An 18,518-nucleotide genomic window follows, 5' to 3' on the forward strand; every position below is an offset into this window, starting at 1 on the left:
TATAACACTGCTTCATTTAGGGTGAAGGATCTCTTGGAATATACCGAAGTCATTCAGATAAAAAGGCAACATTCAATTGTAGGTCATAACATACACAATATATTAACATTTCTAGCTTCTAAAAAGACTGTTTTCCAAAGGTTTCACTGTTCAGTAGAGATCAAAGTGCCACTTTATAAATAGTTTACTCATTTGTCAATTGATAAACTCAGAAATTTCCTGAGTTAAAAAGAACTGTAACAGTTAGAGTACACTAGAAGTAAAATTGAAACCCAGTTCGACTGGATGTAGCAACTGAAAATTCTATTACTTTCTATTATAAAATATATCATATAATAAAGTATACAAAATGTATACTTTCAGCTAAAAGATAAATACTTTTTAATGGACCTTAATATATACTGCATTCACTTTAAGAAAAGGAATATTACTAATACCTTGGAGGCTCCCATGGGCTTATTCTCTCATATTTCTCTTAACCCACTCCACAATATCCTAAATTTTATTCTAAACACTTCCCTGTTTTTACTACTAGCATTGATATATTTAGGTGTATCTCTAAAGTAACTGGCTAGTTATTTATCTCCATCCATCCATTCATCTTCCACCCATTTTTTTCATTTTATATATAGAGAATATGCTCTATATTCTTCTCCTTCAACTTCTATAGCATCTGTCTCAGAGTAATTTCTTGACACTACCTAATTTTTCATATAATCCTTAAGACTAAAGGAATTAAAGGAATTTAAAGGGGAGAAAATGAGACACAGTGAAGCTAGCAACTTGCTACATTATATAGGAAAACAATGGACAAATCTCTCTATAGTAATTCTGAAAGTAAAGCAAACCAGCAGACTGTCTTATAACTTTATAGCACATTTATTTTAGCTGCAATTAAACATTTCTCTGTTCTTAAGAGTACAATTAATATTTTTAAAATAACTTTACAAAGCTGGTAATTTTTGCTTTCATATTAAAGGGACAATTTTATTCAAGTGTACTGATGATGTAAAAGACCTCAATGATACTCCAGTATAGTCCTGAATAGGAAAACAAATACAAATTAAAGAAAGCATATCAAGAGCTGATTTGTTTTTCTCTTAAGGGACAGACTATTAGAAAAGAGATAGACATATTATGGAATATTCTAATTAAAGAAGATGGTTCCTTAAATAGGTAATTAGTCTGACACTAATTAATCTGAAGTTATCATTTACCTGAGCAAGTGGTGGAAGAATCTCCTTGCATATTTGCTGATTTGGTCTCTGTATTCTAATATAGTCGTATCCAGGAGTGGTCTTGTTGGAGCATAGAAGGTTCCAAGGCTTGCCTCAAGCTGTGCTGTGGAATTCAAACATAGCAGCACTAAAACAAGTGAAACTCCTTCAATTACAACAGAATACTCATGTTTGCAGTCAGTCAGGTTTTGCAAACTTGGATGAAATGTGAGCCTGTTGCAGGAAAAGATGAAATTAAAATATGACAGCTGGTACAAAAACAAACCTGTGTATAAACTTTCACTTGAAGCAAAGCTGACAATGACTCTGAGCAACAAAAAGCTGTCACAACTGAAGAAATCCATAATGAATCAACCTCTCACCACAAATGGGTAATTAAAACAGTGACTCATCAGAGTAACACAATTCGAAACTAGTATTTCCAGTAAAATCAACTCACAGTGTGCACAACATTTACTCTCTTTAGCTGAAAGGAGGAAATTAGTCTTACTACATTAGGCTTTGGAGTCAGTATTAGAAATATCTTTAAAAATAATGCAAATAAAAACAGACTTATTGGAGTAATAATATTTCTTTATTACAACTTAAAGATCAAAAATCCCTCTCCCTTTCCTAAATACTGTCCAAAACAACACAACATTCTTGGTTTTGTCCAAGGGTGAAAGTTAACATCCCTGGGAGGGATCCCATGCTAATCTACTCTGGTCAACTGACTTCCTGATAGGAAAGAAGGACTGTAGAGCAGGTTTGATAAGCCAAAGGGCTAGCGATTAGGAGAAAAGGGCACTTTTTGTCTAATTTACACTTTTGCCAAGACATGCCAGTGGGGTTGTGTTACCCCCAAGAAATCACTGGGAAATATATAATTACCATAATGGTGAGCGTTGTATGAGAATACAGCTCACAGTAGGATTCCACTGATTTTTTTTGCACTACTAGCACTAGGTTGAATAAACATCCTTATTTAGCAGAACTCTTTTAGGTATATTTGGGTTTGAAAGTATTAAATACCTCATCAGAGCAATTGCTATGGACTTTGCTAAGCTGCTGGTAATTTCTTTTTTTAATCTCAGATCTAGACAATAAAGTAAGATGAACTTTGGGGGTATTTTCTTTGAAAGCAGCAGTCAATTTAGATTAAAATTGAATACAGCAATGCCATTGTGAAAACAAGCCAGATTCTCTTGCCATTGCTTGTTTTCTTGACAGCATGTTTCGTACATCTGAAATGTTTGAGCCTACATGGAATACTTGTAGCTCCCAGCACAGTTACAGATTCATTAGATAGCCCAGCTTGATGTTTAAGGCAGAAATGAAGATCTTGAAGATAACCACAGCTCCAGCTACAAATAAAAGAGCTCACTGGGCTCCCTTAATAAAAGGAAACAAATTACCATGTCAAATTTGTTAGATTCAGATAGAATAAATCTCAACAGAGAAGAATTGTGAATGTTTTAGAAAAGTGTTTTGCAATTACTTGGGGGAAAATGCATACATCTACTTAAAATGTACATATTCTGATAACCTAGCATCATGAAAGCATTTTATTTTAATAGCCTAGTGTATCATACAAATTTTTTATTTCCGTATCCACCCAATATGGTTCCTTGATAATATCCTTTATTAAGGCAGGAACCTGATAATACCCATTTGTGAATTCCCTAATAATCTTACTTACTACACAGGAATCTTACAACACAAATTCACTAAGGTGCTAACAATTTCATGGTGTTCTGAGTAAGAGTCAATATATTGTTGTCTTCATATTTCCTCAACTGTAAATTTATGATCTCTTACATGGGTTATGCTTACCACAACAGGCTTTCTTTAGGCACCCTGCTATCTACCTAATCTTGAGAGTATACCAATACTAACAAATAATTACTTGAGATAACTCTGCAGGTGAAAATATTACAGTAACCTTAGAGCCCCCAAATTCTGAAGTTATACTCTTCTTTTTAACTAACATCCACTGAGTACCTACTGTGGGTCAAGCATATGCTAGGCATTTTCTCATTGCAGACGCACTGGAATCTCCATAGATGTGTTGGACTACCTCCAAAAAGCACATTCAGTTAACATTAAATAAATATTGTGGGCCTCCTATGAGTTGAGGCCAAGTCTCACGATGCAGACTTCTTGAAAGAACATGTTCTTACTGATTATTCTTCTCTAAAATTACTAAAAAGAAGGTTAGGTACAGAATACTATCTACCATGTTTACTTTGAAATGTAATAAAATGGAATAAGAAAATCTATAAATATGGAAAGAAGGCAGTGAGGGAAAAAGCTCTCCAATAAAGGCTTTTTGACATATTTCCTGTTTTCTTTACGTTGTAAATCACCTCTAGAAACATCTTCACTGGCCATGGTTTCCCACTATTAATGTCAATGCTAATCACAAACATTTGAAATAAAGATACAAATTCAAGAATGTTTAGATGCATTTTACATTAAGTACATAAATTACTCATAATAAAAATAATATATACTGCAAAATAGAAAAACTGATTTCATTATTCCACATGGCACTTTTTTTTCCCCCTTTTTTCGGGGGGGTGGGTTACAGTGCCTCATCTCTCTCTGAAAATAAACATCTGAGATCCTATGGACAAAATCACTTATTTACAGAAGGTTAGGAAATCCAGGCAGCCACAAGGTAGAGGGGGATTAGAAGTCTAAGTTAAAACGAAAACAAGAAGAACAACCTAAGCTGTAATTCTCTCTCTGTCACACACACACACACACACACACACACACACACACAATCACTGGTAAAGTCTATTGTCTGGACAAAGAACTTGGGATGTGAGAAATACTACTGTTTAAAGTGAAGGAGAAATAAGGATTTTTGTTTAGGACCCTTTGTCTTCCAAACCCTAGAAAGTACATGAAATTCCTCATCAAAGTTTAAAATCTGAGCATATTCTACACATGAACTTAGTCTGAAATGTGCAATGACTTCATTGTGAGTTCCAACACAGGTATATACAGAAAAGTTATTATGTTGACAAATACTATACAGTAAGTTACCATATAGGAGTAATTATTTGATACCTGATTTTGTCAGTTTAATAGGGCATGAATATTTTTGTCTTTTTAGTTCCAGTAATACAACTCCAAAGCATCCTCAAAAAATAACCAACTCAATAAAACATATTTCATGTATATACAAAACTCACTTACGAAATATATTTTAAATCTGACCTTCTCTCTCTGGCGTGAGCTTTTGTCTAAGAAGATGGTTTACAATGGCACACATGCTGATAAAGCACTCATGGCCCAGAGTGTCCCAGTTCATACCACTTAGGATGTTTACTGCCTCAAAGATCTCGTCACAGTGAATATACTGGGAGATGATGTCTACCTGACCCAGGTGTCCTTGTGTGAAGATGCCTGTCACAAAAAATACATAAAATCAAGTGAGTCATTTAAAAATAAAAATAACATTTAACTTTTCTAGAAAGGAAAAAAAAACAGTGATCTTTTCTTGCATAAAGAGCTTGAAACGTGGGGTCTGGGGGAGGCCAATAGTCATATATGGCACTGTGGTCAAATCTTCAAGTATCACCTACCAACTCCATCTTGCTTATGCTTACCATTCACCACATAGTAAAACTTTTTACTCTACATATCAACTGTTTAGACTAAAAATGAATAAATGTGAGAACTTTTAGGTAAATCACAATAGCTAACTGAATTTCCCATATGTCATTTAGGCCTCTATTGTATTTATGTGTGTGTGTGTGTTTAGCTGTGGGGGGTCTTCACTGAGAAATGCAGTCTTTTCGTTGCAGTGCACAGGCTTCTCTAGTGATGGGGCACATGCTCCAGAGCATGTGGATTCAGCAGCTGTGGCACAAGCACATTGCTTCTTTAGTAGCGGCATATGGGTTCAGTTGCCTCATGGGATCTTAGTTCCCTGATCAAGAATCAAACCCACGTCTCCTGCATTGGAGGGCAAATTCTTAACTACTGGACCACCAGGGAAGTCCCTGTGGTATATACGTAAAGACAGAATTTTGATGTAACACAATTCTTATTGACCAGATTAAGTTGCATCTGATCTTCAGCCACATGTACTTGGCGGGAAAAAGTACAAATATTTATGACATAGAATAACACATACCAATTTATTTTAAATTGGCATTTAAAGATTATCATCTTTGATTACTAATGAATATTCAGTTCAGTTCAGTCACTCAGTTGTATCTGACTCTTTGCAATCCCATGGACTGCAGCATGACAGGCTTTCCTGTCCATCACCAATTCCTGGAGTTTGCTCAAACTCATGTCCATTGAGTCGGTGATGCCATCCAACCATCACATCCTCTATTGTCCCCTTATCCTCCTGCCTTCAATCTTCCCTAGCATCAGGGTCTTTTCCAAGGAGTCAGTTCTTCGCATCAGGTGGCCAAGGTATTGGAGTTTCAACTTCAGCATCAGTCCTTCCAATGAATATTCTGGACTGATCTCCTTTAGGATGGACTGGTTGGATCTCCTTGCAGTCCAAGGGACTCTCAAGACTCTTCTCCAACACCACATTTCAAAAGCATCAATTCTTCAGCATGTAGCTCTCTTTATAGTCCAATTCTCACATCCATACATGACTTAGGAAAAACCATAGCTTTGACTAGACAGACCTTTGCTGGCAGAGCAATGTCTCTGTTTTTTAATCTAGGTTGGTCATAGCTTTCCTTCCAAGGAGCAAGCATCTTTTAATTTTGTGGCTCCAGTCACCATCTGTAGTGATTTTGGAGCCCCCCAAAATAAAGTCTCTCACTGTTTCCATTGTTTCCTCATCTATTTGCCATGAAGTGATGGGACGTGAAGCCATGAGCTTCGTTTTCTGAATGCTGAGTTTTAAGCCAACTTTTTCACTTTCCTCTTTCACTTTCATCAGAAGGCTCCTTAGTTCTTCACATTCTGCCATAATGGTGGTGTTGTCTGTGTATCTGAGGTTATTGATATTTCTCCCAGGAATCAATTGCAGCTTGTGCTTCAACCAGTCTGGCATTTCTCATGATGTACTCTGCATATAAGTTAAATAAGCAGGGTGACAATATACAGTCTTGACATTATCCTTTCCCTATTTGAAACCAGTCTGTTGTTCCATGTCTACTACTAACTGTTGCTTCTTGACTTGCATACAGATTTCTCAGGAGGCAGGTCAGCTGGTCTGGTATTCCCATCTCTTTCAAAATTTTCCATAGTTTGTTGTGATCCACACAGTCAAAGGCTTTGGCATAGTCGATATAGCAGAAGTAGATGTTTTCCCGGAACTCTCTTGCTTTTTAGATGATCCAATGGATGTTTGCAATTTGATCCCTGATTCCTCTGCCTTTTCTATAACCAGCTTGAACATCTGGAAGTTGACAGTTCACATACTGTTGAAGCCTGGCTTGGAGAATTTTGAGCATTACTTTGCTAGTGTGTGAGATGAGTGCAAATTGTGCAGTAGTTTGAATATTCTTTAGCATTGCTTTTTTTGGGGATTAGAATGAAAACTGACCTTTTCCAGTCCCGATGCCACTGCTGAGTTTTCCAAATTTATTGGCATATTGAGTGCAGCACTTTAACAGCATCACCTTCTAGGATTTGAAATAGCTCAGCTGGAATTCCATCCCCTCCACTAGCTTTGTTAGTAGTGATGCTTCCTAAGGCCCACTTTACTTCACATTCTAGGATTCTGGCTCTAGGTGAGTGATTACACCATCATGGTTATCTGGGTCATGAAGATCCCTTTTGCATAGTTCTTCTGCATATTCTGGCCACCTCTTCTTCTTAATCTTCTGTTTCTGTTAGGTCCCTACCATTTCTGTCCTTTATTGAGCCCATCTTTGCATGAAACGGTCCCTCAGTATATCTAATCTTCTTGAAATGATCTCTAGTCTTTCCCATTCTATTGTTTTCCTCTATTTCTTTGCACTGATCACTGAGGAAGGCTTTCTAATCTCTCCTTGCTATTCTTTGGAACTCTGCATTCAAATGGGTATATCCTTTTCTCCTTTCCTTTAGCTTCGCTTCTTTTCATAGCTATTAGTAAGGCCCCCTCAGACAACCATTTTGCCTTTTTGCATTTCTTTTTCTTGGGATAGTCTTGATCACTGCCTCCTGTACAATGTCACAAACTTCCGTCCATATTTCTTCAGGCACTCTATCAGACCTAATCCCTCGAATCTGTTTGTCACTTCCACTGTATAATCATAAGGGATTTGATTTGGGTCACACCTGAGGGGTCCAGTGATTTTCCCTACTTTCTTCAATTTCAGTCTGAATTTGGCAATAAGGAGTTCATGATCTGAGCCACAGTCAGCTCCCAGTCTTATTTTTGCTGATGGTATAGAGCTTCGCCATCTTTGGCTGCAAAGAATATAATCAATCTGATTAAAGTCCTGACCATCTGGTGATGTCCACGTGTAGTCTTCTCTTATATTGTAAGAGGGTGTTTGCTATGACCAGTACCTTCCCTTGGCAAAACTCTATTAGCCTTTGCCCTACTTCATTTTGTACTCTGAGGCCAAAATTGCGTGTTACTCCAGGTATCTCTTGACTTCCTACTTTTGCATTCTAGTCCCCTATAATGAAAAGGACATATTTTTTGGGTGTTAGTTCTAGAAGGTCTTGTAGGTCTTCACAGATGCATTCGACTTCAGCTTCTTCAGCATTACTGGTTGGGGCATAAACTTGGATTACTGTGATACTGAATGGTTTGCCTTGGAAATGAACAGAGACCATTCTGTCATTTTTGAGATTATTATAAAGAAATGATTATTAGTAAAGAAATAATTAGAATTAATCTTGTTATTGATCCTCTTGCATAACTAAAGAAAATGCACTTCTAAGCTAACAGAAATACGAACATCAAACAAAGCGGTGGGTCGGGGGGGGGGAGGCATTCTGTTCGAATTTTATCTTATCTTTTAAATATGGAAGACCTCTTGTGAAACAAATTCTGTGTAATTAAATGACAATAAGCACTAGCACCTTTTAAGGTTTTTTTTAAGCTTTAAAAAAATATTTGTTTGTAAAATCTTTTTCCTTCTGCAAACGTTTACTGATTTGAGTGAATCTACAAAAACTTCTCAGTACAAATAATCATAAAGTTAAATGAAAAAATGTATGTGAAGTTATTTGGAATCTGTAAAGTATATAATATACTACTATAACTCTTCATTACTGTCATCATCATCATCACTTACCTGAAATAGTTATAGGTTTCAGAATTTATAAAAATGTATTAGCTCATGAGAAAGATCCTGAAAGTATTGATTTTAACTTCAAATCATATAAAAGTGAGACCTTGTACTATACCAGCAGGACTCAACTTGATAAGGAATCTGGGGAATTACCCTGACTATTCTGGAGGGAGGAAATGGCAACCCACTCCAGTATTCTTGCCTGGAGGATCTCATGGACATAGTAGCCTGGAGGGCTACAATCCACAGGGTCACAAAGAGTAAGGCACAACTGAAGCGACTTACACCAGCACCCCCACTGTACTAAGCAATAAAACTTTACTATTCTTCTTGTGTTGGTAGAATCAACAAATGCTACTGTCCAAAAGCCTTCATGCTGCTGCTGCTGCTAAGTCACGTCAGTCATGTCTGACTCTGTGCAACCCCATAGACAGCAGCCCACCAGGCTCCCATCCCTGGGATTCTCCAGGCAAGAATACTGGAGTGGGTTGCCATTTTCTTCTGCAGTGCATGAAAATGAAAAGTGAAAGTGAAGTCACTCAGTGGTGTCTGACTCTTCGTGACCCCATGGACTGTAGCCCACCAGGCTCCTCCGTCCATGGGATTTCCTAGGCAAGAGTACTGGAGTGGGTTACCACTGCCTTCTCCGAAAGTCCTCATGATCCTACAGTAAAGTGCTGGAAGTCTTCATAAATCAGGGTGGTTCCTTTGCAGTAGATATTAATGTTTAAGAATTTTGAAGACAACCAAAAATATGCTGAAATCTATTGAGTTTGTCTATATCCTAATACTTCTAACATGAGCAATAACTGACATATTGAGAGGAAAAGCTAACATATAGTCATAAATGTTTATGATCAATTTATTAAATCAAATTGTTTAAAAGGTGATAAAGAGAAAAACTTAAAAAGCAGCCAATGAACACAAAAGCTGGTTCTTTGGAACAATGTATAAAATTGAACAACTTCTGCCTAAATTGAGGAAAAGAGAAGATACACTTCTCAGTATCAAGAATAATCACTACAGGTCCCACAGACATTAAAAAATAGTAAGTGAATAATATGACTAACTTTATAGATATAAATATAATTTAAATGAAATGTATTCCTTGAAAGACACAAATTATCAAATCTCATTTAAAAAGAAATAAGAATAGATAGCCTGAATGATCCTATATTATTTAAATTTGGATGTGAAGTTTAAAAACCTTTAAACATACACACACAAAAAACCAGATGACTTCATTGGTGAACTGTCTCAAACAGTAAGAGAAGAAATAATATCACCTTTACATAACTCAAAATATAAGACGAGGGAATGATTCCTATTGCATTTAATGATATCAGCATTACATTGAGACCAAAACTGACAAACATCACAGGAGAAGAAAAAGAAAACTAAAGGTCAGTACCTCCCATAAACAAATACAAAAATCCTTAACAGAATATTAACAAATTAAGCAACATATTAAAAACACAATATATCATGAACAAGAGATTTATCCCACAAATACAAGGTCACTGAAACATCTGAAAACTAATCAGTTCACTATATGACCAGAAAAATCACACAATCATTTTAATACAGAAAAAAGAAGCACTTGAAAAAAACTGAACATCCACTCAAGAAAACATAACCCAGTAGACTAGGAATAGAAGGGGACTTCCTCAACCTCCTACCACCGTGTGTGTGTTAGTTGCTCAGTTGTGCCCAGCTCTTTGCAACCCTATTGACTGTAGCAGCCAGCTTCTCTGTCCGTGGGATTTCCCAGGCAAGAATGCTAAAGTGGGCTTCCAGTTGAAGATGATGGAGAAGAAGGACATGAGTTCATCTCCTTCTGCAAGAGCACCAAAATTAAAACTATCTTCTGAACAACCATTGACAGGAGAATGCTGGATAAAAGATACCAAAAAAGATATCCAATGCCCAATGACAAAGAAGCTGGAGGAAGATGGTAGGAGGGGCACAATCATGATAAAATCAAATCCCATACCCACCAGGTGAGTGACCCACAAACTGCAGAACAATAATACCAAAGAAGTTTTCCCACTGTTGTGAAGGTTCTGAACCCAACATCAGGCATCCCAGCCTGGGGATCTGACAAAGGGACTGGAAATCCCCAGGGACTCTGACCTTGAAGGCCAGTGGAATTTGATTATTGGACTTCCACAGGACTGGGGGAAAGAGACTCCAGTCTTGGAGGGCACAAACGAAATCTTGCATGCACCAAGACCCAGAGGAAAGGAGCAGTGACCCCACAGGAGACTGAATCAAAATTTCCTTGTTAGTGTTGGAGGTTCTCCTGTGGAGGCCTGGGTTGGCAGGGGCTCACCACAGGGATGGGGCACTGGCAGCAGCAAGTTGAGAAGGTCCCCCATGGTATAAGCCCTCTTGGAGGTTAACCCTACCATACAGCCTGTAGACCCTAGGACTGGGTCATCTCTGGCCAAACGACTATCAGGGAGGGAGCACAACCCCACCCATCAGCAGATAATTGAATTAGCTTTATTGAGCAAGGCCCTGTCCACCAGAGCAAGACCTCATTTTTCCCACCACCAGTCCCTCCTATCAGGAAGCTGACACAAGCCTCTTCGCCTCCTCCATCAGAGGGCAGACAGAAGAAGCAAGAAGAACCACAGTCCCATGGTGGCTAGAAGAAAAAATATATTACAGAAAGTTTATCAGGATGAAAAAGCAGAAAGCTATGTTCCAGATAAAGAGACAAGGTAAAATATCAGAAAAAAACTAAATGGAGATAGGCAACCTTCCAGAAACAAAATTCAAAATAATGTTAGTGAAGATGATCCAGAATACTGAGAAAACAAGAGAAGATCCCAAAAATGTTTACCAAAACCTACAAAAATTAAAGAACAGACAGATGAATAACACACAAGAAGAAATCAACAACAGAATAACTGAGGCAGAAGAAGGGATAAATGACCTGAAGAACAGAGTGGTGGAAATCACTGCCATAGAACAGAATATAGAAAAAAAGAATAAAAAGAAATGAAGACAGTCTAAAAGACCTCAGGGACAACATTAAACACATCAACATTCACATTATAGGGGTCCCAGAAGGAGGAGAGAGAGAGAGAAGGAACCTGAGAAAATATTTGAAGAGATAATAGTTGAAAACTTCCCTAACATGGGAAAGGAAATAGTCAACCAAGTCCAGGAAGCACAGAGAGTCCCAGGCAGGAAAAACCCAAGGAGGAACTCACCAAGACACACAGTAATTAAAACTGACAAAGATTAAAGACAAAGATAAAATATTAAAAGCAATAAGGGAAGAATGACAAATAACATACAACGTAACTCCCATCAGGCTAACAGCTGATTTCTCAACAGAAATTCTACAAGCCAGAAGGGAATGCATGATATACATAAAGTGATGAAAGGGAAGAAGCTACAACCAAGAATACTCTACTCAGTAAGACTCTCATTCAGATTTGATGGAGAAATCAAAAGCTTTACAGACAAGCAAAAGTTAAGAGAATTCACCACCACCAAACCAGCTTTACAACAAATGCTAAAGGAACTTCTGTAGGCAGGAAACACAAGACAAGGGAAAGACCTACAGAAAATAAATCCAAAACAATTAAGAAAATGGTAATAAAATCATATATACTGATAATTACCTTAAATGTACATGGATTAAATGCACCAACCAAAAAACATAGGCTACCTGGGTGTATGGAAGCATGTGCATGTAAGCACTTCCACTTATCACATCACTCTGCTTGATGCCCCCAAACTGTATGTAATGATTTTATATTGTTTAGGTTAATCATGTTCCCATTAGGGCTTGCAGCTATAACTATCTTTTATTTTTTGTCTGGCTATTGACTGTGAAAACTGATAAACATGTTTTACTATTGTGATTACATAACTATTACTTACTTAATACCATAGTATCATGATTGGTCCACAGAAAAATGAAAGAACTCTATTATCACCAAAACTACAGTTTAATAGAAAAACCTGTAGTCACTTTTTAAAATCCAGATGCATATCAGAATTACCTTGGAGTTTTTTGAAAAATACAAATGCCTAGGTATTGCTTTTTTTTCCTCCAGAGCTCCAGATACTTTTCTAATGATCAGCCATATTAAAAAACAACTGAACTATATGAAGATCTTTTACTTTTATCTAGTTTGTTTCACTTTTTCTATTTCATATTCAGTGCTCTGATTTAATTTACTTTAGGTTTTTCAATTACTCCATCTCTTTTTTAAAAATATGTATAATATATATATTTTAGAAAACTTACAAATTTTTGCCTAACTAAAAAATTTATGACATTTTGATTACACTTGTTTGACTTAGTATGAATAGAATGCTAGATTTCTAAGTAAAAAAAAAATAGATATGCAACAAGCAACTAAAGTGTACTGTATGCCACAGGTAACTACAGCCAGTATCTTATAATAACCTATAATGGAAAATAGTTTCAAAAATTACATATGTGTATGTGTTTAACCGAATCACCTTACTCTGCACCTGAAACACGGCAGGTCAACTATACTTCAATAAAATATATATATTTAAAAAAAAAGAATACTGGAATGAGAAAGAATCCCTTCTCCAGGGGATCTTCCCAACCCATGGATCGAACCTAGGTCTCCTACATTCCAGGCAGATTCTTTACCATTTAAGCCACCAGGGAAGCCCAATAACATCATACATACACTATATTAAATGCTGACCACCTAAGACTGGAAACAAAGCAAAGATATCTTCTGTTTTCATTTCTACTTAATATTGTACCATCCTAGATAGTAAAACAGAGAAGAAAACAAAAGGCCTGCAGGTAGGATAAGAATATATGAAACTTGTTTTTAGTTGTAGTTGTCATAATCATCTATGTAGAAAATCCTAAGTAATCTATAATAAAAAGTCACTCCAACTAATGAGTTTAATAGGATTGCAGGATACATGTTCTATATTTTCAAATTTTATTTTTATAAAATCCCAATGAACAATTAAAACTTGTAATTAAAAATACTATTTACAATAGCATCCAAAAACATGAACAAACTATTTACAAGATCTTGTACATTTTAAAATATAAAACACTGCTGGGAGAAATTAAAGGCCTGGATAAATGGAGAGATATATTGTGTTCATAAATTGGGAGATTCAATATTGTTAGGTCTTCCCTGTAGCTCAAACAGTAAAGAATCTGCCTGCAATGTAGGAGACCTGGGTTCAATCCCTGGGTCGGGAAGATCCTCTGGAGAAGGGAATGGCAATCTATTCCAGTATTCTTGCCTGGAGAATCCCGTGGACAGAGGAGCCTGGTGGGCTACAGTCCATGGGAGGGCAAAGAGTCGGACATGACTGAGCAACACTACAATATTGTTAAATTGTCATTCTATCCAAAACTGATCTATAGATTCAACATAATCTCAATCAAAATTCCATTAGGTGTTTTTATAGAAACTGACAAGTTAGTTTGAAAACATATAGAAATTCAAAACATGTAGAGTAACCAAAACAATTTTGAAAAGAACAAAGTTGGAGGACTAATGGTACCTGGCTTCAAGACTTACTGTTAAACCACCATAATGAAGACAGTGTGGTACTCAAGTATGGACATATAGATCAATGGACAAGAACAGAGTCTTTTTATAGATACACACACACATATGGTCAAAGGAGTTCAATGGTGAAAGTATAGTCTTTCCAACAGCTGCTTCTGGAACAACTGAATATTCATATTAAAAATTAATTTCAACTCATATCTCACACCATATACAAAGATATAACTTGAGTTAGTCAATAAACCTAATTGTAGGAGCTAAAATAATAAAATTTCTAGAAGAAAAAAGGGTCAAAGACTATTTTGATAAGACAGACAATACAAGTTGCCGGGGACCAGCCCCAGCTGATCCAGGGTATTCGAAGGAGAGACGGCCTAGGCGACTATTTATATGCTAATTAGAGATATAGAGAACAATAGAATGAGGATAGCTCAGTAGGAAAATTCAGTGGAGAAAAGAAGCTGAGTAGCTTGGTTTACGAGGGAGACCAATAAAACTTCAAGACAAGAAGTTTGCACCACTTACGTAGGCCGCAGGCGCCCTCTCGAATAGTGGAAGGTGCCTCACCCTAGACACCTTCTCGAGTGGGTCTTAGAAGCCCAGGCATAATTAGTAAGCGTGGTGGGTTCCGCGCTCCAGATGGAGACTCAGCTGGAAGTTAAAGGGAAGAATGACATGGGGAGACCAAGCGTTGGTGAGCAAGGCCCGTAGCTTTATTTTTAACAGGGGCTTTTATACCCTAAGTTACACATAGAGGATAATAGGGGATGCAAAGTCAGCAGTCTTTGATTCTTATCAAAAACCAAGGTTTCTTTCCTGCAAATTTATCGTATACAAATGGTTCAGGTGATTTACATCATCTTCTGGCCAGAAGGCCTACTAACATTTTATGACTCTTGACAAGGACTTATCAACAAAGACTTATTTTCTCTAAGAGTAATTATTTTAAGGTTTGGCACCATCTTCCAAAGATAAAATTGCACTCCTATAGGGCGGATGTGTAATGGGCTTACAACAAAGGAAAGAATTTATTACCTTAAGGGTCTAAAGTTACTAACACCAAGGCCACTACTTATTTTTTACTATATACCAACTATTAATTAATACACATTCAAGGATACAATTCAGCGGATGTGAAAACTTGGCAACAAGCATTGACTCATCAATGAAATCCTTTACTAGTTTATTCTGACAGTTTTTAACTCTCTGAGAGGCTCTAAGCTATTTGAATATCTTAAGCTTCCCGTGCCTCTGGAGGCTAGGAGACTGTAAACAATCGTATGCATAGCTGCAGGAGTCCGGGTAAACTTGTCAGGCGAGTTAGAGAGCCATCTGAGGGGTTTGGATTTAAACACTCCTAATTGCCCAGGAACTTTATTAATTGGAGCTGTAAGTTAACTCTTTGACAGAGAGAGAGAGAGAGAGATGGTGGTAGGGGACAGCCCCCAGTAAAGTCAGAGGTGAGAGCACAAAGCAATAAAGTAGGCAGACTCTGGTTTTTTGGGGGAAAATGCTCGAGAATATCCGGGGGGACTCCTGAGGCTCGATCCCGCCTTTGCGTATGCCGAGCCTCCTTCCTCATGACCTTTGTCATGAGCAGAATGCCTCACCGGCTCCCCGCAACAAGTCATAAATTAAAACAAATCTAATAGTTGGCTTTCATCAAAACTAAAAACTTCTGCACCTAAAATCTAGTTTAAAAAAAAAAAATGAAAAGGTAAATTATAGGATGAAAGAAAATATTCACAATACTAGTATCCAAGAAAGAACTTGTGTTCAGAATATATAAAAACTTATGATTCAATAAAAAACAATCCAGTTCAACTGGGGCAGAAGATTTGAAGATATATATATGGCAATAAGCACATAAAAGATGAACAACTCCAAGGTTCATCAGGGAAATGCCAACTAACACCAACTACACCTACTACAATGGCTAAAATTAAAAATAGCAATAATGCCAAGTTTAGTGAAGATGTGGAATAACTGGAACTCCAAACTATTTTTCTCTTAAATTAAACTTAGCGTAGTACTCAGTTCCAAGGTTCTTCCCAAAAGAGATCAGAATACACCTCCATACAAAGACTAGTACTGGCTAGTCAATGAAACTGGCTAAAATTGGAAACAACTAAACTGCCTGTCAACATGTGAAGATAGATTGTGATATCTCTATATAATAGAATACTACTCAATAATGTAAATGAAAATTTACAGATATACACACCAATATGGAAAATTCACTAAGATTAATACTGAGTGAAAGTAGCCAGATACAAACAAGTACCAATTTATTAGTCTACTTCTATGAAATTCTAGAAAAAGCTGATCTAACTTGTAATAACAGACAACAGATCAATGTGCTTTAGCTTTGAGGGAGGCAGGGACTGACTGCAAAGGGGTTTGAGAGAATTTTGAGGGTGATGGAAATGTTTTACATCTTGATTATGGTGGTAATCACATTGTTGTTCAGTCTCTAAGTGGTGTTCAGCTCTTTGCGACCCCATGGACTGAAGCATTTCAGGCTTCCCTGTACTTCACTATCTCCTGGAGTTTGCTGAAACTCATGTTCATTGAGTCGGTGATGCCATCTAACCATCTCATCCTCTGTTGCCCTCTTCTGCTCTCAGTCTTTTCCAGTGAGTCATATCTTTGCATCAGGTGGCCAAAGTATTGAGGCTTCAGCTTCAGCATCAGTCCTTCTACTGAATATTCAGGGTTGATTACCTTTAGGACTGACTGGTTTTATCTCCTTATTGTCCAAGGGACTCTAGAGTCTTCTGCAGCACCACAGTTTGAAAGCATCAGTTCTTCAGTGTTCAGCCTTCTTTATGGTCCAACTCTCACATCTGTACATGACTACTGGAAAAACCAGAGCTTTGGATATATGGACCTATATGACTATATGGACCTATATAACTATAGGTCCATAAAGACTATATGACTATGAGTTTTAAGACAGCTTTTTAACTCTCCTCTTTCAACATCATCAAGAGGCTCTTTAGTTCCTCTTCAGTTTGTGCCACTAGAGCGGTGTGTGCATGCTAAGTCACTTCAGACCTGTCCAACTTTGTGTGACCCAATGGCCTGCAGCCTGCCAGGTTCCTCTGTCCATGGGATTCTCCAGGCAAGAATATTTGACTGGGTTTCCATACCTGCCCCCAGGGGATCATCCCAATCCAGGGACTGAACTCACATCTCCTATGCCTCCTTCATTGGTAGGCAGGTTCTTTATAACCAGCTCCATCTGGGAAGCTCCATTAGAGTCGTATCATCTGCATATACGACATTGCTTATATTTCTCCCAGCAATCTTGATTCCAGCTTCTGATTCATCCAGCCTGACATTTTGCATGATGTACTCTGCATAGAAGTTAAATAAGAAGGGTGACAATATTCAGCCTTGAGATACTCCTTTCCCAATTTTTAAACAGTCCATTGTTCCATATTTGTTTCTAACTGCTGCTTCTTGACCTGCAAACAGGTTTCTCAGGAGGCAGGTAAGGTGGTCTGGGATTCTCATCTCTTTAAAAATTTTCTACAGTTTGTTGTGATCAACACTCAAAGACTTCAGTGTAGTCAATGAAGCAGAAGTAGATATTTTTCTGGAATTCCCTTGCTTTTTCTATGACATAGTGGATGTTAACAATTTGAGCTCTGGTTCCTTTGCCTTTCCTAAAACCAGCTATACATCTGAAAGTTTTCAGTTTACGAACTGCTGAAGCCTAGCTTGAAGGATTTTGAGCATAATCTTGGTAGCATGTGAAATTAGTGAACTGTACGGTAGTTTGAGCATTCTTTGGCATTGCCTTTCTTTGGGATTGGAATGAAAACTGGCCTTTTCCAGTCCTGTGGCCACAGCTAACTTTTCTAAATTTGCTAGCATACTGACTGCAGCAATTTAACAGCATCGTCTTTTAGGATTTGAAGTAACTCAGCTCGAATTCCATCACCTCCACTAGCTTTCTTTGTAGTAATGCTTCCTAAGGCCCACTTAACTTCACATTCCAGGATGTCTGGCTCTAGGTGAGTGACCACAACGTTGTGGTTATCTGGGTCATTAAGATCTTTTTTGTATAGTTCTTCTGTATATTCTTGGCACCTCTTCTTAATATCTTCTTCTCTTAGGTCCTTGCCGTTTTCTTTCACTCTGCCCATGTCTGCATGGAATATTCCCTCAGTATCTCCAATTTTCTTGAAGAGATCTCTAGTCTTTGCTATTCTATTGTTTTCTTCTATTTCTTTGCTTTATTCACTTAAGAAGGCTTTCTTATCTCTCATTGCTATTCTTTGAAACTTTGCATTCAAATGGGTATATCTTTCCCTTTTCTCCTTTGCCTTTCACTTCTCCTGTTTTATCAGCTATTTGTAAGTCCTCCTCAGACAATCACTTTGCCTTCTTGCGTTTCTTTTTTATTAGGATGGTTTTGGTCACTGCCACCATACAATGTTACAAACCTCCGTCTGCAGTTCCTGAGGCACTCTATCAGACCTAATCCCTTGAAATGTATTCGCCACCTCTGCTGTATAACCCTAAGGGAT

General features: G+C 37.4%; 1 protein-coding gene across 7 annotated transcripts in view; it reads right to left on the minus strand.

Annotated features, from left to right (window-relative positions):
* WDPCP (WD repeat containing planar cell polarity effector) overlaps positions 1 to 18,518 on the minus strand; it is a 304,438-nt gene that overhangs the window by 106,485 nt on the left and 179,435 nt on the right. For 4 of the 7 annotated variants that reach the window (XM_005212781.5, XM_059891305.1, NM_001206786.1 and 1 more), the window contains 2 exons: positions 4,446 to 4,634; positions 1,218 to 1,341 (listed from right to left, as the gene is read on the minus strand). In XM_005212781.5, the coding sequence (XP_005212838.1) occupies positions 1,218 to 1,341; positions 4,446 to 4,634 (313 nt within the window). Of the gene's footprint in view, positions 1 to 759; positions 1,041 to 1,217; positions 1,342 to 4,424; positions 4,635 to 18,518 lie in introns of those variants that run through there. The other 3 variants (XM_059891307.1, XM_059891309.1, XM_059891308.1) reach the window with 3 other exon arrangements.

Source organism: Bos taurus, chromosome 11 (assembly GCF_002263795.3).
Source record: "Bos taurus isolate L1 Dominette 01449 registration number 42190680 breed Hereford chromosome 11, ARS-UCD2.0, whole genome shotgun sequence".
NCBI classification, from domain to species: domain Eukaryota; kingdom Metazoa; phylum Chordata; class Mammalia; order Artiodactyla; family Bovidae; genus Bos; species Bos taurus.